Source organism: Strix uralensis, chromosome 25, assembly GCF_047716275.1.
Source record: "Strix uralensis isolate ZFMK-TIS-50842 chromosome 25, bStrUra1, whole genome shotgun sequence".
Taxonomy (NCBI): Eukaryota; Metazoa; Chordata; class Aves; order Strigiformes; family Strigidae; genus Strix; species Strix uralensis.
Window position 1 is genome coordinate 2,494,131 of NC_133996.1, and position 23,991 is coordinate 2,518,121.

Below are 23,991 nucleotides of genomic sequence, written 5' to 3' on the forward strand. Positions count from 1 at the left end.
AACCTTAGCTTCCTTGGCGAGGTGCAGAGCCGAAGCACTTCCAGACGGGACACTTCAGGAGCCAGGTCCCGGTGTCCCAAGTGCTGTCCCTGTCCCAGTGGTTTCTGCGTTTGGGTTGACCCCGTTGCTGGGGGCTGTCCCAGTGCTCCTGCAGCTGGCGGGTCCACTGGGACCATTTCTCCTCCCTTTGCACAAAACAGGGTGTCATCCAAAAAGGCAGAGTTTTAGCAAATGCTTGAGCTGCCCCGTGTGGGGAAAACTGGGGTTTTTTTAACTGAATTTTTATTTTCCTTTATCACACATCATGTCTGATTGCTTAATGCCTCTGGATGCAGAGGGGAGGGCGGCTCTACAGCTGCCGAGCTGAAGGGGCTGGTGCCGTGGAAGGGAGATTGATTACATTTCCAGACGAATAACTGCAGCAGATAAAGTTCAGGGCAGATAAATATAGGTTGAGGGCTCTTTGTGTGTGGACTAGAAAGAGGAAATACCTTTTTTTTTTTTTTCCTAAATCAAGGAGCTCCCGTGGTGATCTACTGGGGGTGGGAAACATTGACCTGCTCCTGAGCACTTTTGGAGGGAGGTGGGCTGATTTTGCTGCTGAAAAATGCAGATTAAATGAATTTTGTGGCCTGGATGACGTCTGTCTCACTCAGAGGGGCTGGGTAGAGCCAGGATGCGGCCCCAAGCTGGCTACTGGCCTTTCTCTGCTTAGTGACATCACCTCTTCTCCCTGGGCACGACAGGGAGGGCAGGGAGTCCGGTGTGAACTCCCCACCCTGCTCTAATTCTTGTTGGAGAGCTGAGTGATGAGGCAAGACAGCAGAAATTGGGTTACTCTCGGCAGTGAGAAGCGCTTCCACGTGCGCTGGAAACCGCTGGCCCTTTGCAAGGAGCCTGAGCTGGGGTTTTTACACCCTGTTGCAGTGCTAACACCTGGTTGTTCTGAATCTAATCACCCGTCAATCTATTTTTAAGGTGCAAAAAATTTGAGTATTGAAGTGTCAAGCAAGCAACACTTGGCATTTGCAGATCTTTCAAGTACTGGTTGATTCACTCTCTCGACACCCCCAAAATCAGGTGCCATCCCCCCATGAGAGTGGCACATCAATCCCAGGAAATCACAGCACCTCACCGGGAGCCTGATGGCCCCAGCATTATCGCCACACCTCAGTCACTCCATGCACTCCTCTCCCTGGGTTTTGCTTTGGGGTCTTGTCCTCAGGATGGGCTCAACAAAGATTAACCCCCTTCCCAGAGCCCGTCCCAGCTTAGGGGCCTGCAGTGAATGGAGAAGGGAACACAGCGCATGCAAAACCTTGCTCCATCCCTGCACCAGGCATTACATCGTTGTGTCTCAAGGGCTGGCGCCACCATAATATTTTGTTAGCGCTGCTGCCTGCCTCCTCAGTGCTGTAACACAGAAGAGCTGGGAAACCCGAGCAGGGAGGGAGTGGGATTAGGTTTCCCCCGCTCTGGCCGTGCAGTGTGGCCGGCGGAGAACAAGGACGCCAGTGTCCAAGGCGCCGTGCATCAAACCATCCTGGCACCTATTTTTTTCCCCCCTTTCTGCTCCTGGGGTTGTAAAGAAAAACTGAACCTGGAGAGACCTGATTGCCCCGCAGGGCTTAAGGCCATTGGGTGCCCAGCGGTGGCTTTTCTCCAGCTACGGTGTCTGTCCTTCCCTGGCCATGAAGAAGAGAAGCGAATGGGCTCCTGTTGGCAGCAAATAGGGTGGAAAGGGAAAAAAAAACCCTCCTTCTCTACCTGAGGCTGGGAGAGCAAATATTTTCTCCTCACTCAGGAGCTGGTGGGCCTGTGGAAATGATGGCGTTGCCCTCGGGTGACCCAGGAAGCGTGTAATGAGTCCAACCATCTGGCTGGGGAGATTTGGATGCACAGAGGAGCTCAAGCTGTTGCCAAAAACCACCCAGCTCTCGACAGGACTTGTGCTCATCTGCAGCCACGGCTGCCAGTGGCCTTGAAAGGGCTGAACATCTAGTGACCAACTGGGGAGCTATTTATTTTCACCTGCCCTTGATGGGCAACAGGCAGGAGGATGCATGAAGGTGTCACGTTAAGTGGAAATAATCAGTTCAGGTCCCCACCAAAAGCCCCTAAGAGAGTAATTAGGAGAGAGGAGGCTGCTTTCCAGCAAGGTGCAGCACCCCAGTTCTTCCCCCTCCGTGTGCCCCTGCAGCTCCTTGGAGCTGGGTTTGTATCTCTATGGGACAAAACTTTGGGTGTGTAGAACTTTCCATTGAGCTCCTCTCGCATCTCAGGCCTGGCTTAAAAACTCTTGAGTATTTGGTTTTTGTTTGGGGTTTTTTTCTGCTTCTAGTTTTGAGGCATTAAGGTGCAAAGTTTTGGTCTTCTCTTTCCAGTAAAGGGGGCTGGAAAAGAGCTTTTTCTCTCCATCTCTTTGCTGATGCATGGCCATGGTCCCAGCGCCCAGCACCCACCCTGGATTTGTGGGTGCTCTGCACCCCTTAGGAGTGGAGACCAGGGCTCTGCTCCTCACCGCGGGCAGGCACCTCTTCATTCCCCTCCCAGCTGGCAAATGCCATCTCCAACTCCACCTGTTTGGATCTGTATGGGGATTTTTTTCTTCCCTCCATAAGGAAAAGTCCCTTCGCCCTGTTCCCAGTGGTGGCTGCAGGATCCAGCCCAAGGCCAGCGCTTACCTCTGGGACCAGCCCAGGGGATGCTCCCAGCAGTGCTGGCCACCACAGTGTTTGCACGGCTGAAAAATTCCAACCGCCATAACAGGATTTTTAACCTCTCTTTAACATGATGGTGTCCGCTGGCATTTCAAGTCTCAGTCTGATTTTTTTAAATATCCACTGTAACAGTGAGGCTGTGTCGTGTGCTGGGGCTCTGGCAAGGTTAAAGCAAGATGCAGAATAAATGACCAAGCCCTGAGCAGACCCATCTGCCTGTCCCCCTCCAGCTCTGCGTTCCAGCTGGTCCTCCCACATCAGGAGGTCGAGTCCCAGTTGGAGAGGACATCATGCCTTTCCCCAATCCTCGGGGAAGGGGGAAACTGAGGCAAGGGCTGACAGTGCCCTTCCCCGCAGTGTGCTGCCTACTGGCACTAGCACACGTGATATACTCCATGGCACAGAGGTTACTTCTCCCACCGGCCTCTCTGCCTCCCCTGGGAGGCTGCTCACCCTGTTATATGTCTGGCTGGTGGGAAAACTCTGACTTTCAGCCCAGAGTTGCATCTGGGGGAGTGGGGGAGCAGAGAAACTTGAGCTGCTGGGACAGTAGGGTGTGAGACGTGGATGCTGCTCTGCAGAGATGTGCCATGGTCCCTAGAGCCCTGGGGATGGGAGAGGAGCCCCTGCCTGTTCCAGTCCCCTGCCCTGCTTTATTTGCACTTTTTTGCAGGCAGGTAAACTGAGGCATGCGATGACTTGTCCCCTGTGCATGCCACCCAGGCATGTGGCCATGTCCACAGCTCCCTGCCCCTTGACAACACTGAATACGTTTTTCTTGGCCAAACTCCATCTCCATGGCATGGATACAGAGCATGGGACCATCTTCCCCCGGGTTGAGTAGGGTGAGCACTCCTGGGGGCCTGTCTGTGCTGCTGGGTCTCTGCGGAGAAGCTGGAGGCGAGACGAGGAGCGTGTGAATCCCAAAGTGCCAATTAGCAACGTCCTGCTACCGGGAGGCCATCGAGGAGGTGTTTAACAGACATAGTGGCAGTCCCTGTGCCAAGCGCTTGAGGAAGGACAGGGGAAAAAAAAAATATATAAAGTCCTATTTTGCAGCTCTTTGGAGAGCCGAGTCTCAGGGAGGGGAGTGAGCTCTGAAATGCGCCTTTGTGGAAGGTGAGAAAAGCTTGAAACAGTTTTGCATGTTAAGCTGCAATAGGATTATGGAGCAGAGCAAATTAAATCAATTCCGTAATGACTGGGGGAAGTTCCTGCTGACAGTGGCAGCTCTGGAGTTCTGGGAAGGAAATGGTGGATGGAGCCGTGGGGCTGAGATCCATCATGAGCATCCATGGATGGTGGCCTGGGGTCCACGGGCAGCGTGCCGGCCAGGGCAGGATTTTCCTGGGGCTGTCTGCATCGCCATGGCAATGTGCAATCCCACGGGAATTAATGAGTCTGGAGTGCACTGTGAATCCTTTGGGTGGAAAAGAGATCGACCTGGCCAGGTAGAGCAGGAAGGTGGAGGAGGGCAGGTGGCAGAGCTGGGGGTGCAGGTGCTCCAGCTGCCCGAGCCCTGCCTCTCCCTGCCTGCCAGCCCGGCTGTTTTTTCTCCATCCCACACAGGTTGTCTCTGTTGCCTCCCTGGGTTTAGCAGGATGCTCTCAGTAGGAGGGTGAAGGGCACCGTAGGTGTGTGATTTCTTGGCAAGCAGGCATCGTGGCGCTCTGGGCTGTGGCACAGGACTCTCCCCACACTCCTGGGTACCAAGGGGGTGTCTGTAGAGCCTGGCTTTGGCTTGGCTTTTTCCCTATGCTGGCTCACCTAGGCTTGGGGGAACCTCCTGCCCCACTCCCGCATCTGCTGATAGCATCATTTCCAGCCAAGTGCTCCACCAGCTCTGGACAAACCCGCAGCCATGCGGCGAAGAGCCACGCTTTGAACCACTGTGGATTCTGTAGGAAGCAAACGTGGTGGTCCCCGGGGGTACCTAGATGTTGGGGGGACCTGCCACCCCAGGGGAACCCCAAGAAGCCACCTCAGTTGCCTGATGCAATCCCAGCTGATGCGTGGCAGAGCCTCGCTGGGCTCATTTGTGCCTCTTCGTCCAGTGTTTTCCGTGCAGCAGGAGGTGGGGACTTTTTGTTTGTGTGTTTGGTTTTTTTCTCCTTCATCTCCCCCGAGGTAAAAAGCAGAGTGTGCTGGGAGATGAGGTGTTAGCAACAATTTACGTTGGGAGGTTTGCTATTTTTCATGCCAGCCGTGGCTTGGGGATGTTTATTGTGTAGTGGGGTAAGATCTGGCACTAATCCATTGAAGAATTGGGATAGAAAATGACGGTGGAGACAGGAGGAGAGATGCTGTTTGAAGAGCTGAGCCTGGTCCAGGGTACCTGGCCCTGGTGGTTCGTTATATTCCCCGAGCGATGATTAAACCCTCACGAGCATATGCGTCCGAACGCAGGTTTCGGGATGCGCCTGCACCCAGCCTGGCTCCTCGCAGCGTTGCCTGCGTTGGCAGCGGAGAATCAATACAAAGCCAGAATAATTGCTGCTCCTCGGTAAATGTTAATGATTATTTTACTTGCATAAAATAACCAGCCTATTAAATCAAAATGCACTGGGGTTTAGGCAGCTGTTATTCAGGGGCTTAATTAATCTGAGGAAGAATGAAGTTACAGAAAATAACTGGCTGCTGCTTGCCTGAGCTCAGACCATGTCTTGCGAGTGAGATCTCCGCCGGTTGTGAGCATCAGTCCCCCCGGTTTCACCAGCATCCTGCACCCCCAAACACCAGCCATGCCGTGGCACTGCCTTCTAGCCCTGCCTCCTCAGCTTTGCTGTGGGCATCTCCATCTCAAGCAGCTTTGGAGGTCTCCAGCATCAGTCCTTGGGCAAAATCTCGGCTGGGACTGACCGTGCTGGGATATCAAGGTCTTTTCCGAAAGCAGCGGGTCCCGGCGACACTGAGATGCTGTCTGGAGCAGCTTTCCAACAGATTTATTTTTAACTCACAGTCTTGGATCGAAGAGTGGAAATTCAGTGATATTTTGTAGTGGGAAAAGAATTGTGGAGTCTTTAAGGTTCAGAAACAATGTTTTCATTCCAACTTTATGTGCGAGTTAATGTTATTTCAACTGTTTATAGTATCACTAAATCATCTGTTGGGATGAGTTATTAAGGTTTTCTATCTAAAACACCAGAAAAGTGCTTTCAAGGGGTGATTAATTGAAAATATCCTGTGGAAAATATCATAGAAATAATCGACGCTTTTCTTGCGATATGTTCTCAGTTTAAATGTGTTTTCCTGGAGAAAACAGCTTTCAGCCCCTGACAGACTGCTGACCCTGGCTGCTTCCTTCAAGCTTTCCAACACAGCCAGATTCAGCATCTCCCTTGGAGGACACACCCCGGGTCACTGTCACTCTTGCACGATGCCATTGCTCCATCCTGGCAAGGCCAGTCTCCTGCCCACCTTGTCCTCTCCCCTTGCCCTTGCAGAATGCAGGGCTGCGGGTCTGCTGCTGAGAGCAGGGGATTGGGTTTCCCAAAGCTGTTTCACTGGGTTGAAGTGCAAACAGACCTTTGGGACGTTGGCTTTCTGGTTTTGCTGTTCGTTTTGCAAGTGGAATGGGCAGGGGATGGGATGCAGAGACAAGAACCCGTGCTTGGTGCCAGGGGATGAGATGGGATGACAAGCTGGTCCTTGCACTCGCCAGCACGACCCCACCCTGTTCTCCAGGCTGCTTTCACACTGATTCAATCTTCCTCTTCCTCTTTAACTGCCCACCTGTTGGGATGTGGAACAGGCTGGTCCTTTGCATCCCTGCTGATGCTCACTGCATGAATCCTTTCCCCTGCCTTGGCCCCATCTCGTGCCCCAGAGTTGTGCTGGAGGCTGCTGGGTGGCCATGGACATCTATGTCATGGGATAAAATCACCTCCATCCCCAGCTTGCCATGCCAGGTCTCCCTGCAGCAGGAGCCTTCTCATCTCAAACCGCACGTGTGGTGCTGGGGGCTGCAGCTGGACCCGGTGGGAGGTGACGCGTGGGCTCCGGGGGCTGCGATGCTTTCCTGGGGTTTGCTTTGCCTCCGGAGTTGCTCAGCTCTGCTCTCCATGCACGCTGCCAGTGAGCTTTACGCATGAAAGGACTTTACCACCTAGCTTTGTCCCCCATCACTGCCAGCCTGAGCTCCGGGCACGAACCAAGCCTGCGTCCTGGCTGCCTTAGAAACCACCAAATTTCAGCTTTATTAATTTCCTTTCTGATTCCCTCAGGGAAAGCTCTTGAGCTTCTGTCCACAGCCAGGAGGGCTAGAAGCATCCACAGCCTTCAGTCGCTTCCACCACCCAGACTGGGGCAGATACCTCCCAGCCAGGGCTGCTGGGGCGTGGGGAGATGCTCTGACCCTCTGCAAAGTTCTGCAGACAGCGGATTCCGGGACCTGAGCGGGGTTTTCTCCCCCCGCCTGGACCGAGCTCCCCAGGAGCTCTTCTGTGTTTTCAGAGGCAACTCTTCCCTCCTTCTCCCTGCACTGTAGCCCACGCCACGGGGCCATTTAATTCCTCCTTCCCCACAACACCCCCGGGGAGGCAGACCCCAGAACCGGTTCGGGTGGATGTGCTGGAGGACACCACCCATCGCCCCGCACCAGCAATGGATGTGTCGCCATGGAGGAGGCGGTTTCCATGACAACTGTTGCCATGCTGATGGCGACCGGAGAAGGGCTTCAGAGCATCGCAGGGAGGTTCACCAGCCTCTCCCCGTGCTTAAAGATGGATCCATTCCTCCCGGTGTGAAAGCCAGACAGTCAGCAGTGAATATCACTTTCGCAATGGGCTTAATGTTCAGGACAGGTTTCGGGAAAGCGAAAGCCCTGCCATGGAGTGGGAACACCCTAAAAAATACAACCCCTTAATCCTCCCTGCCTAGGGGAGGAGGGATGTGCAAGCAAGGGTGAACAGGGAATTTAGGAAGACCCAAACCAGCTGGTCCCCATCCCCCAGGACATGTACAAAGATGTGGAGGGGTTTGTAGGAGCGTGTTGGTGGCGGGCAGGTCCCCTCTGTGCCTTGGTTTCCCCATCTTTTAAGTACCCAAATCCTCTGGTGTACACAGAGGGCTGCTCGTGGGAGGGCTGAGTGGGACCCTTTGCCTGAGCTTTACATTTTTTCACCTGCAAAATGGTGTCACCCACCTTGATAAAGGGAGACAAGAGGGAGGGATGGGGCATCTGTTGTGCTGGAGGGGTTAGATGTGCATAGATGGTGGAGAGGGACTGATGCCTCTCTAATCTCCCTGCTCAGCTCCGATGGTGGCAGGCCAAAGGGCCTGAGCTCTCTCTTGCTTTCCAAGGCTCTTAGTGCAGCGATTTGAGCTGCCGCAGCCCCTCTGCTGCCATTCCTGGCCGGTCCAGTCAAGCTGCAGAGTGGAGGCATCAAAGGGGATGGCGAGTGGCTGTCACCATTGCCTGCCAATCTCGCTCAGCCCCATGGTGGCTGTGGGAACAAAAAGGTCCTCTGGGATCAAGTAGGGGCTCTTTTTCTTACCCAAGCTTGATGTAGTGGCCATGTCACCTCCAGAGCTGCTGATATCCAAATCCTTTCGGGCTGGCACTTGTTTTGAGTCATTTAGAGCACTGGAGGAACATTTAATGAAACTTGACTTTCTGGCCCTACCCTATGGAGACTACTTTGCATTGGGACTTGCTTTTATAGCAGTAGTTCTGTGACCTTTTTGGACATTGAAGGAGTAGAAATAGGGCAGGCAATTTGGGTCTGGATGATGCCAGAGCTGGATCCTGGCCTGGGCTGCCCCCATGGCTGACGTGGCAGTGACCAGCTCATGGTCTGAGCCACAGGGATGTGACACAAGCAGTTCCCTTTCTGCAGGACGGTCCTGAGCATGGCCCGGTGCAGAGCCAGCACCTCGCAGGGCACATTTAAACTTTTCCACTCCTTATCACCTACCGTGGACTTGGACATCGCCAAAGGTGATGAAACCCCTCGGGCCCAGCCAGCGTCTTGGGCCCCACTGCCTCCAGCAGCTTTGTCTTGGCCCCTGGTTTAATTTCCTTAATGAAGCCCGGCTGGGGGAAGCAGGGTTGAGCTGGTTAGCAAAACCCCCTGCCAAGAGTCATTAGCTGGGAAGTTGTAATTGCATGGATGGGAGCTGCTGTCCCTTGGCTTGAGCCGGCTAATTGGAGGCCCTCGACATCCCGCCGCAGGCAGGGCAGGGCAGGGGGTGGCGTGGGGCAGGGGACACCGGGGCCAGGATGAGCATTGTGCTGGGGTTTCCTCCTGGTCCTGAGGAGCCTCTGCCTGTCTGGCCCAGCTTTGCATCAGACACCCAGAGAGGGCTGCACAGAGGACCTGGGAGTCCTGTGAGCATGTCCCCCCATCCAACCACGGGAGGAGACTGATCAAAGGTGGGAATGTGGCTGGCATGACTCCCAGCCCTAGGCAGGCATGAGATTCATGCCGTGGAAAACCCTCTTTTGGGGCTTGCAATCCTCTCTGGGGCAGCAGCCACATCACTCCTGCAGTGGGGTCAAGGACAGTGCCTGACACCATCCCGGGGGACCAGGGGCTGTGGGGGACAGACCCAGCATGCCCAGGGGGTTCTGCCAGCGGGCTCCCTCCAACCTTGCTCTGACCACGTGGAGCCTGCTGGGTTGGGGATAAAGTCTGGGTAGAGTTTCTCTTTTGGGACAAATCCAGCCAGCTGCGTATTTGCTGCGATGGAGGCTGTGACGGATGGGGAGGCAGCCGCAGGTCGGGAGGTGGGAGCTGCCGTCCTGTGTGATTTATGATTTCCCGGGCTGGCAAAATCACTGTTCTTCTCCCCTTCATCCTGGCCATGCAAGGGGGAGCAGCCCCCTCCTTGCTGGGGGAAGGCTGGGTACCGTACATGAGTGCGGGGCTGGGTGCACGTGGAGTATTAATGATCTAAGCAGCAGTAAATCCAAATAAACACCAACTGTTCCCAAGATTTATTGCATGAGCCTGACCTAATACCATCAGGGCTGCAGCTGGGGCAGCCTGGCTGGGAGGAGGTTTATGTCAGTGCCTCAGGAGTGGAGTGTCATGGGGGACTTTTTGGGAACACCCATGTCCCAAACACCCCAGGAGCACCTGGAGATATTTCACAAGTCTTTATCAATAAATCTTTGTGAAGCTTGGTGGGCTGGGGCTGTGTTTGCTGCAGTCAGGGGCTCCCCCATACCTGGTCCTGGCTGTGAGGTTATTTAGGGCTTTATGCTGGGCAGAGGCAAACCTAGGATGAAGGATGCTGAAGAGGAGCAAAGGGTTGCCCAGCATCTGTTGCTGCTTGCCATGGTTTTGTATTGCCAGCTCACCCTGCACGCAGGAGTGACTTGGGAGCAGCTTCCAGAGACTTGTGGACAAGCAGGAGAAGGGGAGCTCTCTGCCATCCTACATTAGGGCCCGTTTCACCTCCCCTGAGCAGCAGGCACGCTGCAGCTTCGTCAATATTGAAGTGCAACCGCAACGTGGTGCCTGGTTGTGTGGAAGCTGATATGACATGCACTGAGCTGGCCAGGCGTCAGCTGGAGCTGGGCTGCTGGTGAGCTGCCCTGTGCCATGGGCTGCTGTAGCCCCTCCGTGGTATAAACCCCACTGATCGCTGCCGATCCTCTGGAATCCACTTAGGGCAAAACCTGGCTGAGAACGTCTCTGCTCTCCTGCAGGCTGGCGTGTGAGGGGCAGGCGTGGGAGAGACGTCTCTCACGTCAGGGGAGTTGTCTCCAGAGAGAGAGTTTTGGCCCTGTGAGGTGTTTTATTGCTGTGAAGTTGTTCCTGCTGCATTCAACAGCTGTGGGAGATGGATCCCTGCAGGGCTGTGGCATGGATCCTGCTCCCTCAACCTGCAGGGAGTGATGGTGTTTGCATAGTGCTGGGGGTGTGGATCTGGGGAGGAGAGAGACCCAGAGGAGAAGCTCCCAGCTCCAAACATCTGCATCATGTTGGGGAGCCCCCGTGCTCCAGGTTGGAGCACAGCATCGGTCAGTGACCTCAGGAGGATGATGGAGCTGGGCACTGGTGCCTGGGCACTTCTCCCTGGCCACGTGCTGAGCAGGGGGGTGCTGGGCTCAGTTGCTGTCTGAGCAAAATACGGGGATGTTATTCTCATGGGAAAGTTTGGTTTGGGATTTGGGGCTGGACAATTCTAACCGGCATCTACCCATTTGCCTTTGCTGCATCTCTCCAGGCTCTTCTCTTGGGCAAAGCAGATCCAGGACATGCACTGATTCTGCTGAGGCTCTGCACTCTGTGGGATGGATGGGTGGGTGGATGGATGGATGGATGGATGGATGGATGGATGGATGGATGGATGGGTGGATGGATGGATGGATGGATGGATGGATGGATGGATGGATGGGTGGATGGATGGATGGATGGATGGATGGGTGGGTGGATGGACGGATGGATGGGGGCTGCTGTGGCATGCTGGGGCCATGAATTTCCGTTTTCATTTCCTTGTCCAAGCATGGGGAGCCGGGGAGTCATTGGCTGGAGCTGTCCTGTCTGGTTCCAATTTAAGGGAGAAATGGGCTTGATGGAGCTGGGCCATGTGGCTCCTATTATGGCGAGGCTCTGCAGATCACGCAGAGAGAATCCAGCCTTCGGGGAGCTCACCCGGGTTAGCTGGCAGGGGTGAGGGTTGGTCTGGGGAGCACCTGCACAGTGGTCTCCTCATTTCTTGGTGAGCTTCAATATTTTTGGTGTAAAAAAGTCAAAAGGCAAATAAGAGCAACTCCAAATGTTTCTTCCTCCCAACCCTCAAACCTTGCCTTTTTCCCTTGCCCTCCTATCAGTTTTGGTGGCCTGTCTCATAGTTTATGGGCTCCAGCATGGGTCCCTGCTGTGGGGTGCAGTCCTTCAGGAACAGACTGCCCCAGCGTGAGTCCCCACAGAGTCACAAGTCCTGCCAGCAAACCTGCTCCAACGCGGACTCCTCTCTCCATGGGTCCACAGGTGCTGCCAGGAGCCTGCTTTAGCACAGGCTTCCCACAGGGTCACAGCCTCCTTGGGGCATCCCCCTGCTCCACTGGTGAGCTCCATGGACACAGGGGCCAGCCTGCCCTCTCACCATGGGCTGCAGGAGAGTCTCTGCTCCAGTGCCTGGAGCACCTCCTCCCGCTCCTTCTTCACTGACCTTGATGTCTTCAGGGTTGTTTCTCTCACATGTTCTCACTCCTCTCTTCTGCTGCAATTGCGCAGCCTTTCTTCCCCCTTCTTAGGTATGTTATCACAGAGGCACTACCACCATTGCTGATGGGCTCGGCCTTGGCCAGTGGCAGGTCCATCTTGGCACTGGCTGTCATTGACTCCATCGAACATGGGGAAGCTTCTAGCAGCTTCTCACAGAAACCACCCCTGCACACTCCTGCTACCAAAACCTTGCCATGCAAACCCAATACAATTTCCAAAGAGGGAAAGCAAACTCCTGCCTTGCAGGGACATGTCCCCCTTGCTCTTGGCTGCATCCTGCCTCCATCCCATCTGTCCTGGTCTCTCCTCTCTCCAGGATCTTTCCCCAGCACCATGGCCATTGGGTTTGGCTGCTGTGGCTGGGCAAGGGGCCACGTGATTCCCAATTCCATGTGGATTAATTCTGGTGGACAACACACTTCTTCAGTGAGCTGCTGGTGACCATGTATTTGAAACTCCAGGATGGTGCATTATCTTTGGGGCAAAGACTGAATTTTTCCAGTGATTTGGAAAGTGCATGGTGTGTTGGAGACTGGCAGGATATAACCAGTGGCTGCAGTGGTAGGGGAGAGTGCTGCTGTCACTGGAGATAAAGGAAAAGATCCAGCCAGAAAAAGCTCAGCAGCACTTTCAGGAGAGACACACTTAAAAGTCCAACTCCCCTTGACCTTGCAGAGAGATTTGTGTCCCCAGGAATGTGCTCACGCTGTCACCGTTGGCATATGACACAAGTGGTACCTCTGCAGCACCCCAGTGAATATATAGGCAGGGTTTGGGCAGCAGGCATCTCCTTGGCTTGGGCACCACGGCAGCAATCAGCTCACAGCCCCTGGGAAGCATCCTCCTACCTCCCAGCCTTGAGGACTGCTGGGTTTTCTCTCCCTTGCCAGCTGATGGGCTCCAGGAGAAAAGATGTGGAGGCAAAATGTGAGTTAAGTCCCAAATTTTTATGTCATGGGATTTTCTGATTTTTTCAAAACTCCTTTTTGTTCCAATCTGGAATGAAAACAAAGAAACTCAAAGCTGTTGTCGAGAGGTAAAATGCCTTAATAGGTGAAGGGGACCCTTCAACCCCTTTTTTTTAATTTAAGCACTAACCTGACTTGTTACACCTTGAAACATCTGATGCTATCTTGCAGATCAAAGCCTCCTTGTTTGGGTTGTAATGAAGTGTCAAACCGTTCCCTTGCAACACAAACAGGAGACACTTTGATCTGCAAAACAAGATGTTTAAGAGCCCTACTAGCAAGGGCTCTTCAAGTTTTCGCAGCACTGTAAAGCCGTGGAATATTTGAAGTCTGATATTGTTTCATATTGAGACTTTCCAAGTTATGGCAGCTGATTGTGTTACTGTCACACTTGTGCCAGGAATCACATGAAAATCGTCTAAACCAGAACAATAGGGAGCTGGAGAACCAAACTGATAATTTTTCTAACAGTTTCCAAAAGCAGTTGGTTTTTTCCCCCCCCTTTTCCAGAGGGCTTGTTTCCATGGGAAATGTTACTGGAGTCAATGTGAGCTCTCCACAAAATGTCAGCAGTGGCAAATTGTTTTTGGGAAAAAAGACATGGTTCTGGGTGGTTCAGCTGGAGAGCACTGCCTGCACTCGGTCTTGCTTTTCCCTGGCCCATTTGAACCTGCTCACACATCTCTCCCTGCTCGGCTGCAGGCTCAGCGCTGGCGCAACGAGAACTACGAGAGGCCCGTGGACCTGGAGGGCTCTGGGGACGATGACCCCTTTGGGGACGATGAACTGGACGATGTCTACTCGGGCTCCGGCTCAGGGTGTAAGTAGCTGCAGGGTTCCTGGGGAAGGGTCCCTGGGAGCCTGGACATGGGCTTTGGTGGAACTGGAGAGGGCCTTGCCATGGGATGTGAGGGAGGAGATTGCCCTTTATCCATCTCTGGAGCTGCCCTCCTGCCCTCTCCTAGACAAAAGCAAAGGGAACTGTCTCAAAGTTGGGCTCCAGTGTCTCCATTTCCCATTTCAGTCTCCGGCCCCACTGGGCAGGATTAGTCTTTCCCCAGCGCAATGGCACGTGCCACGTTATAGAGGTTACATTGACCCCAGAGAGGGGCTTTGGCCACCACATGGGAATTTGCAGCCCTTGGTTTCTGCTGAGCCTGGAACCAGCCCATGTTCTCGGGTTTTTTGGGTGTGAGGCCAGGTGCATGGCAGCCCTGGGAGATACTGGGTCAGCAGCAGCTTCACCCTTCACTCTTCTCCCCCTCTTTCAGATTTCGAGCAGGAGTCGGGGCTCGAGACAGCAGTGAGCCTCACCACAGACACGTCCATCACGCTCCCCACCACGGCAGCCGTGCTGCCCATCACCTCGGTGCAGCCTGTGGCAACCCCCTTTGAACCATTCCCCGCTGAGGACACCACCCCTGAGCAGACAACCAGCATCTTGTATATCCCCAGGATGACAGAGGCACCAGTCATCCCCAGTTGGAAAGCAACCACCACCAGTACCACTGCCAGCGACTCCCCTACCACCACGACCACCACCACGGCCACCAGCACCACCACCACCACTGCGGCCACGACCACCACCAGCACCACCATGGCCACTGCCAAGCCCACCACCATCCGGAGGTTCCTGCCCCCCTTTGTCACCAAGGCAGCCACCACCCGGGCCACCACCCTAGAGACACCCACCACCTCCCTCCTTGAAACCAGCACACCAACAGAGGTGGTCACGTCACGGCTTGTCCCCACCAGCACAGCCAAGCCCAGGTCCCTGCCAAAACCAAGCACCTCCAGGACTGCAGAACTCACAGAAAAAAGCACTGCCTTGCCATCCAGTCCTGCCACGCTGCCGCCCACAGAAGCCCCCCAGGTAGGAGGCAGGAGCCCTTCTTGCCTGCTAAAGGGCTCCTGGGCCATGTTTGAAGCCAAGCGATGGTGATGGGAGGCCTTTGGGGTTGATCCGTCCTTAGCCATTTGCTCAGAGAGAGGCCAAGCCAGGTTGGGCTCTTACCAGCTCTGCAGAGAGTGGAACATTTGGGGAGCTGAAGAGGGGAAATTAAAGGGTGGGGGGCTTTAGCATGGGTGGCTGGCCCGAGAGCTTCTGCAGAGCAGCTTCCCCAGGCAGGAGGGGAGCACGGCTGGGGGTACCACTGCCCCATGGGGGAAGAGCGGCTTTCCTCTGGGTTTGGTGTCTGGACTCATTGTACCATTTCCCAACTTGCAGCCCATCAGTGGGAGGCCCAAATGCTCTGCAATTACAGCTTGATGGTGCATTTCCAGCCGTAGGGTGTCCTGAGCAGGGGATTTAATCTGCTGATCCATCTCTCATTCAGAGCCCCTCAGGGGCCCTTTGAAAATCGCTTTGACTGAAAGGTGGAGTGATTTGTCTAAACTAGCCCCTTTTCTGTGTACATATATGAATGTATAGTGCTCTGGGCTCTCACTGACCTTCAGTTAATCTCTGTCACAAAAACGCCTGCTTGTGGGAAGCAGTGAGCCATGCGCTTGTGCTGGGGGCAGTGTGACATGGAGAGGGCTCCTACTCGCCCGCCCTGGCTTTGGCCCATCGAGCTCTTTGCTCATCCCTATTTGTAACATCCCAAGGCAGCCGTGGAGGGAGCCGTTTGCCCCGTAAAAGAGGGAACCTGGGGAGGTTTTACTCAGGGATGCTCAATGTGGTCCAGGTCAGCATGGCTGCTGGGACAAGGAGGAAGGTCAGGGGGATTTTGGCCCCGAGGGAGCTGCCGGTGTGGGGATGTGCAGGAGGCAAGGAATAGGTCAGGGTTGGGCTGGAGAGGGGTGGAACAACTCACTTGCCTGGCCCATGTTTGCTATCCAGGCTGGGTTTGCCTCCTTGCCAAGGGGGCTTGGTCAGGGACCACAGCAGGGAGCTGGGCTAGCTTCGTGTCCTGGGTGGGAAGAACCCATCTTCCTGCAACTGCCCTGTGCCACAGGGCTGCAACCATAAGAGCAGGTTGAAGGGAGAAAAGGGAGAGGGAAGAGGGACCCCACTGGGGCTCATCCGATGGTATCCAATCCTTACACTTGCTGTGTTGCTGTGGCACAAGTGGTTGCATCACTTCATGTCTAGCAATATTCCATCCAGCCATCAGACTACACCGGGGACAGAGAGCACAAACGAGGGTCTGGGATGTGGGGGTCTCTTTAGGGGAAGCTACAGGGAACAGGTGAGAGTTTGTGCATCTCGAGGGCACCTGGGATGCGGACAGATGAAAACGGTCCAGCTCAGCCACAGTGGCCTCAGCCTTTTGGTGACCATCAAGATGTGGGGTTGTGGTGCTTGCTGCAATATAATGGTCCACTTCAGTGACACAGGGAAGGGACACCCCAAAGTTATCCCCCATGGTCCCTGCTGAGAGGGCCACCCTGTCATCGGTACTGTTCCTCTGGGCACAGAGCTGATGGAGGCAGGAACCACCCCTTGGTCCTTGTCCCCTGCTCCATCTTGTCCTTTCTCCCAGATGGAGCCAGGGGAGGTGACGACAGTCCTCGACAATGAGCTGGAGGTCCCGGTCAGCAGCGGCCCCAGCGGGGACTTTGAGATCCGGGAGGAGGAAGAGACGACTCGTCCCGAGCTGGGTAATGAGGTGATGGCTGTGGTGACGCCGCCGTCGGGACCTGGGCTGGGCAAGAACATGGAGCCAGGGCTGATTGACAACACGATAGACTCCGGTAACTCAGCCGCTCAGCTCCCCCAGAAAAACATCCTGGAGAGGAAAGAAGTGTTGATAGGTGAGAATGGAGGCCGTGGGCTTGCAGGGGAAGAGTTGGTGTGTTTGGGGGGGAGAGGCAGCTGGGCTGTCCATGCCCCAGGAGAGGGGTTGGTCTTTGGCAGCGTATGGGATAGTGTTGAGCCTGGGATAACCCACACTCACCTGCCAAAATAGCTCCAGGGCCTGGGCTGGAGGTTTCCCAGGGGTCTTAATGTCTTTGCCAGGAGAGTGAAGAACTGTGCACAGTTTTGCTTTTGCTAAGGTGGGTTTCCAGGAAAAAACCAGGATGTTAGTGGAAAGATGTGCTACGGTGCTGGGTGAATATTACCCGGCCAGCTCTGACTGCAGGGGAGGATAGATGTGCCCTGGGAAGGACACTTGTCCCAGCAAGAGGGACATCAGAGATGGGGCAGAGGTGTCAGGGTCCCACTGCCAGCTAAAGGGAGCTGGAGGGGGTGGCACGGCAAAGCAGCGATTGTGCTGGTGGTCTTCAGCTGAGCATGGTGGATGCCGCCAGGCACCCAAATCAGCAGCTCTTTGGGGGACTTTCTGCACCCTCCTTGCATGAGGTTACAACCTGTGCAGGGCTCTCCCTGTGCATGGGCTGCCTCGTGCCGGTCCATCACCCACTGTGCAGCTGTGGAGTAGATGCCTTCGGGTCCCACCCACCCTTCAGCATCGCTGCACTTGGGAGTTTGTTGAAGCTCCTTGAATCACACCACTGCATTAGCCCCCCACCCTCATTGTCAGTTTTCTCAACCATAGATTTCAGGAGGAAAGTTGCTCGCAAACTTGCAAAGCACAAACCCAAGCTGGAATCTGAAATGATCCCCCCCCAAATTATTTGCGCTGAAAGCCAGGCTGGGGCTGTGGGGCGGCACTGACGGCCATGCCACTTCTCTGTGTTGCAGCGGTGATCGTCGGTGGCGTGGTGGGAGCCCTCTTCGCTGCCTTCCTGGTCATGCTGCTCATCTACCGGATGAAGAAGAAGGATGAGGGCAGTTACACGCTGGAGGAGCCCAAGCAAGCCAACGTGACATACCAGAAGCCTGACAAGCAGGAGGAGTTCTATGCGTAGAAGGAGAGCCCGGCGTGCCTCGCTTCCTCCCTCCCCGCTCCAAACTCTCCCTCCTCCTTTACTTCATCCAGTCTCTCTCTTTCTCTCTCTCTCTCTCTCTTTTTTGGATCAGACTGTGAATTTAAAAAGCAAAACCCGCAACAGCTAAAGGAGAAAACACATCTTCGGCATGATGAAAAATCAAGCGCCCAGAGCATCGCCGAGTTCAGACCGAGTACCGCTGGCCTTCCTGCAGTGGGAGGGACAGGGCAAGGAGCCAAGGCCAAGGACCCCGTGCCCGGGGAGCACCCTGGCAAGTGCGGGACGGGGCAGTCAGGCTGCCAACGGCGGCTGGAGGTCACTGGGCTTTTCCAACCAACACAACGGACTCTGGGATCTGGACACCTTCTACCAGCCCTGGGGCACAGGGGGGTTGGTTTGGATTTATCTTTTTTTTTTTTCCCCTTCGGAAAGGAGAGAGGTTTCTTTCCCTCTCTTTTGTTTTTATTTTTTATTTTCTTTTTGAATGGGGTTGGTTGCTTTGCAGGACTTACCTTGCTCCTTGCTTCTGTTTGAAGAGAGGACGTGACTCTCAAATACGCTTCGAACCTTGAAAAAAGCACAAGGGGCTGGAATACCTGATGCCCCGGGGTTTGCTCTTGGAGTGGGGAAAAACAAACAAACAAACATGGCCAGTACGCTGGGAACGATCTCTTCAGATCAACTCTTCAGAGATTTTGTGGAGCAGTAAGAAGCTGCATTGGGGTATCTCATGCTGCTCCCCTTCTGCCACCACCTCGCTTCACTGCAACGCTGTGCACAGCCAGAGACCTTAAATCTATAGAAACCGCGTGTCACCAGCTGCTGAGGGGTTGGGTTGAGAAGGGACCTTGCTTTTCCTGGGTTTTCACTGTGACCAATAAAACTCAGCTTGCGCAGTACGACCGACAGCACTGGTTTTAAAATGGAGCGGGACATCGCTCGGTAGGGAGTTGGCAGGGAGAGGAGTTGGAAATGGAGAAGATAAATCATCTCCCCAGTTCCTCCGGAGGGGATAACAGAGCTCTACAAGGTGTGAGACACAGCATAAGAGAAGAAATGCAAAGCAGAGGCAATACTCTGTCTCCTCCAGGGGGGTCGGGCAGGGGTCCCTGCTGGGCCAGATTGGCTTTCCACCAGTCAGCCCTAGGGTAGATTGGCTGCTACCTATCTTTTGCAAGACCCAGGATTGATGGTTTGTGTTTCTTTTGTTGTTGTTTAAATTCCTGTATAACCCTAGGGCACCCAGGAGCCTGAGAGCAATAGATCCTGGAAGCCATCATCACCCAAGTGCAGTGGTTTCCCCTCTGAGGCTACCTAAGGTGCAGAGCAGCAGGGCCTGATCCAGAGCCCAACTGTGCCTTCTAGAAAGGCTAGATTGTTCGGAGCAAGCTCTCTGCACAGGAAAGTCAATTAGATATTTCAATAAGTTGGCTTTTAATTAGCTGAAGCGCTGTTTGGGATGCAGTCAAGGAGCTTTGTTTTCATGATGGTTGTGATCTCAATGGTGTCCCATGGAGACCTTGGCTTTGCTCTTAGAGCAAGTTAAACAGGAAAATGGAAAAAAAAAAAATCATGAATTAAACCTGCACAGACACAGTGACACTTTGTTCCCTTGGGGTGTTAGTGGATATAGGGATTTATGACCCTGGTGGAGGCTACAAGACAGCAGCGCTTCTTTATGTTAGGAATTTGAGAGGCCAAATGCATATTTTATATATATATATATATATACACACACACTCTCACATACATACACAGTTTTATATATATATATATATGAAATGAAATCCCTGTAAATTTTCATTGCACTGCATATGATGGCTGGATGGGACTTTGTGGTTGTGAAGATGGGAGGTTTGGGCTACGCTCCCTTGGGGTGCTCAGTGCAGGGACTGCGACCCAAAACGCCAACCTGGTTTTACTTCAGGGTAGGGAGCAGATCCCCTGTGCGTAGGCCAGCTCTAAAATCCCCATTTTAGAGATGTCAGCCTCAAAATCATCATTGTTCTAGTTCTTTCAGTTTGAAGAAGACAGTCCTGTTGAATGTCTTGGATGGTGATGCTGAAAGGCAGAGGGTGTAGCATGTGTGTGTGTACCCAGTTCTTGGGTCCATCCTGGCTCGGGAGGATGAGGATGCTGTGAAGGGGGGGACCACATGTCTGAAGAAGGCTGGTGCCAACCTGGCTCCAAGAGCCACTTTCTCTGACCTGCTCAAAGGGGAGTTTCAACTCATGGGTTTGATGGTTTGGGGTTTTTTTGGTCCTGTTGGGACTACACAGAGGGCCCTAGCTGTTGGGGAGTGGCAGAAATCAAGCCTCCTCCTCATGATTTAATGAGTTGGGCGTGATAAGTATCAAGGCCACCAAAAATCACCATCTTTTGGAAAAATGTGAACTTAATCTTTTGAGCTTGCATTAAAAAAAACCCCTTCCAGCTTAATCTTTTAAATTCTGCCTTTCTTAGCTGCTTCCCTAATCTTCTTCATTCCATTTTTTTCCCACTTAATAGTCTGAAGTTTTATAATGCAATTTTTTTATTCACTCAAGCTTAACCTCAGTTCGCTCAGCTGGTGTTAAATTGTAATCCCGGCACTTAAATCTGTTACAGTTTCAGAAGTGAGGAAGACTGGGAGGGTGAGAGGAGGCCGGGCAGCACTTTCTCTAGCAGTAATTAAAAGTACAAGACGACCACATGCGAAAAAAGGTGAAGGCAATTAAACTGGTGATTAGAACGGACCAAAGTCTTAATTCATCGTATGACTGCTGCTTCCATGTGTTTGCTGTCTTGCTCTCTGCCTGGAGAGGGGATGGGAGCTCAAAGGGACTGTCTTTTGGCTTTGGAGCCCACCTTTTTCTGGTGATCAGTCATGACAGAGCCTTTCCTGTGGCCTCAGCTCCGCAGGAGCACTGGGTTGGTTGTTGGAGCTGGTGTCTGGAATTAAAAAAGCCTTGCCTTGCTGGAGGATGGCTGATCTTGTGCCTCCCTTGTAGGGTAGGGGGTGGTGGGATGGAGCTGAATGTGGGCTGAATTTTTTGGGGAAAGCCCAGCTCCAAAAAAATTGCAGATACCATCGGCTCTCTATTACCAGAGCAATGGGGATGGGTAAAGCCCCAGTGAGACCCAGATGAAGGGTGCTGCCAGGGTCTGTAAGGGGATTGTGGTGGTTTGCAGCGTGGTGCCAGGTGAACACGGTGTGCTGCGGATGGTGGGCAGCGGCGCCCAGCTGCTCCCTCCCACGGGCGCTTTGCACGGGCACAAGTGTCTCGCCACACTCTGGGGCTTTTGAGGGATTCCTGGTGTGAAGATGGAAGGGAAAGAGGTGAGAAAGCACGGGGTGGGGGAGGAAGAAAACCATCTTTTCTCAGCTGTTGATTTGGCTGCAGAGCAAGTTTTTAGGAAAATTAACTCTAATGAGAGCTTGAGCATCTCCCGCACCATCCCCTCCAAACCCTGGCAGATTTGGCATCATCCTCCTCTGCACAAACTCAGCCCCTTCCCCAGCCTGTGCATATCCCTTGAAGTGATACCGTCCATCAGTGGCTGCAGGCTCCCAGCTGGGGCAGTGCCCAGGGGTGCTCATCCTTCCAGCTGTGCACCCCTTTTCCACTTCTTTTCTGCATGCTTGTGTGTGTGTGTGGTACACCGGAGCTGAAGGACGATTCTTTGCCGTGCCAGTTTCGTAATTTTAGGAGAGCTGCAATTGCAAGGCATGAAAGATGGTGTCGGCTCCTCTCCCAGCTGTGCTGGATTTCAGTCTCTCTCTGCTGTGGTTTGCAGCAGCCAATGCCTTGAAGGAAAAAGATAAAGTAATCAGTGACTCCTGTGCCACATAAGGAAGGAGAAGGCAGGACAAGGGGGTCGAAGGGAAGGAAGGACCAGAAAACCTGTGTGAGAGCCCAAATGATGGGCTGGAAATGGGAGGATGGGAAGGGCAGGGAATGAAGGTCAGTGGCAGGACGCAGCCTCAGGCAGGTTTTGCAGGGCTGGGAGTGAGTTGCCCCTTTCCTCCAAAAATTTCTGATTTTGGACCTTTCAAAAATAAGTAACAGGACCCTGCACCAGGGGGGATCTTGCTGCAGGGAAGGAGATGGCACTGGGCTGGGTGTGTGCTGTGGTGTGCTGGTTTGGCTCTAAATTTCCCATTCCCTCCCAGTTTTGCCTGGTGGGTGCCTAAAATCCGTAGGTGGGAGCTGCTTTGCTCCACGAGAGCCTTGGCTCCTGATCTCCAGACTCACAAGTCAGAGCTATCCGACCCCTGCAGTAAGTCACCAGCACAGAGGCTTTAAGAGGAACAAAACCATTAGCTAAAAACAAGAACGGACTTTTTTTATTATCCCACCCCATTTTATGATTCTAAGCATTTCTGGGCTTGGAGGTTTTCTACGAGGCTCTGGCAGCTCCTAAAGTGACATGGAGTTTTCAACACTGAAAGGTGTATTAGAATAACTGGCATCTCACCGGGCGCCTCGCCAGCTGCTCGGCCGGGCTGGAGCCTGCAGCGACAGGGATGGGTGTGTCGTGCGTGTATGTATGTATATATATGTGTATGTAATTAATATATATGTATATATGTATATACGTGTGTGTGCAAAGCACGCACGCGTGCACAGGTTCATTGTAAACTCTGCACCTAATGGGGGGTGGTTCTCAGCCAGCATCGGGTGCTGGACTCTGCAGCCCTCGGACCCCGACCTCTGCCTCGGGCTGCAGGATCGGGCCCTGCGCTGCCGGCTCCTTCCTGCCCTCCCGCTCTTTGCCCCCTCATAGCAACGGCCTGATCCTGGCCGCCTCGGCGCTGGGTCGGGGTCTGCCAGGGTTGGGGATATGGAGCTTTTTGCCGACGGCCACATGCCTGGCCGGAGCTGGAACGGAACCCGGGATGCTGGGAGGCAGCCACAGCCCCGCCAAGGCTCCGTGTGCGCTCTGGTTTGTCCCACGTACCTTGTGCCTGCAGCTCCGCGGACAGATCCACACCCAGTCTCTATAGAGAAGTCAGTCTGGAGTGTACAAACTTTTTTGTTTTGGTTTGTTTTTTTTACTATTATTTTTATTTTGGGGAAAAGTCACCCTAGGAGACACCTGTGTGATGCCCAGATGGATTTTTTAACCCCACATTCCAGACAGCTCATCCACCGCATCTCCAAAGACCTCAAGGGTACCAGTGACTTTATGTGCATAAGCTACCCCTGTTCTGGGTCCCCCTGGTCTAAGTCATTAAAGTACAGCTGACAATCAAACCAGACAGAACTGCTGACTTTAGAAAAATATATATCCATTGCAGTTTGATAGAACTACTTTTTAAAATCACATGCTTATCTCTCACTAACGCTCACCGCCATGTCTCCAGGATAAATCGCCACCCATTGGTTCTTCTGTAAATAAACATGAAACATTCTTGTATAAATTAAACAAACAAGAAATCCATTGATATATGTCCAAAAAAATATCCCTTTCCAGAAGATTTAAACAATTCAGAGAAAAAGAAAAGCCCAACAAGTGAGCCCCACTTCACTTTTTCTTTGGAGCTGATTTAAATTCCCAATAGGAGAACGAAAAATCTTTAACGATAGAAGAAACTACAAGTGTTTTACCTTTCAACAAATATGGGAGGGAAAAAAAATGCATGTAAATATTTTTAATAGGAAACATATCTTAAACAGAAATTTTTTTTGTATGTACATAACTCTTCTAGAGTTTAGTACTTAAATTGCTTCATAGTGTCTGTTAAAAAAAATAAAATAAAATGTTTGTTAATTGTTTTTGTTCTTACTCAATGGCCAAAACTTTAAAAATAATAAAAAAGACTATAAAAATAATCTTTGCCAATGGATCTAGCACTGTAATGGTACTGTCTATTTTTTTTAATTATTTCTGTGCTGTGCCCATTTATAAAAGGAGAAAAAAAAAATAAAGTCATTTAAACATTGTCTGCCCAGGGCTTTGCCTGCTTTCTTGCTGCGGACTGCCAGTCCACGGGTTCTTGTCATGCTGGCATGCAATGAAGGTGAAGGGAGAAGATCTCACTTGTTCTTGGGGCTCGATACCATCAGGCGAGTGATGGTGGTTAATTAATGGTCTCCATGGCAACTCTGCAGAGATGCTGAGGAGCCGGCAGCAGCGTGGACCACCCCAGCGCAGCCCAGTTGTGCCTGTGCTGGACCATGGGGGAGGTTTGGGTGCAGGGGGGACTGCCAGCAATGCAGGAGTGTCTGACAGCACGGAGAGCCACGGAGCATTTTGGCTGAGCCACCGTGTCCCCACGGCCCGCGAGTGTCACCAGCAAGCTGG

The 23,991-nt window shown here is 53.1% G+C and overlaps 1 protein-coding gene across 1 annotated transcript in view; it reads left to right on the top strand.

Moving 5' to 3' along the window:
* Positions 1 to 23,632, top strand: part of SDC3 (syndecan 3) — a 48,095-nt gene extending 24,463 nt beyond the window's left edge. Inside the window, exons 2-5 of the mRNA XM_074894278.1 lie at positions 13,570 to 13,687; positions 14,139 to 14,740; positions 16,353 to 16,623; positions 17,516 to 23,632. Of these exons, the coding sequence (XP_074750379.1) occupies positions 13,570 to 13,687; positions 14,139 to 14,740; positions 16,353 to 16,623; positions 17,516 to 17,682 (1,158 nt within the window). The 3' untranslated portion in view covers positions 17,683 to 23,632. The remainder of the gene's footprint in view (positions 1 to 13,569; positions 13,688 to 14,138; positions 14,741 to 16,352; positions 16,624 to 17,515) is intronic.
* Positions 23,633 to 23,991: the final 359 nt, after the last annotated feature.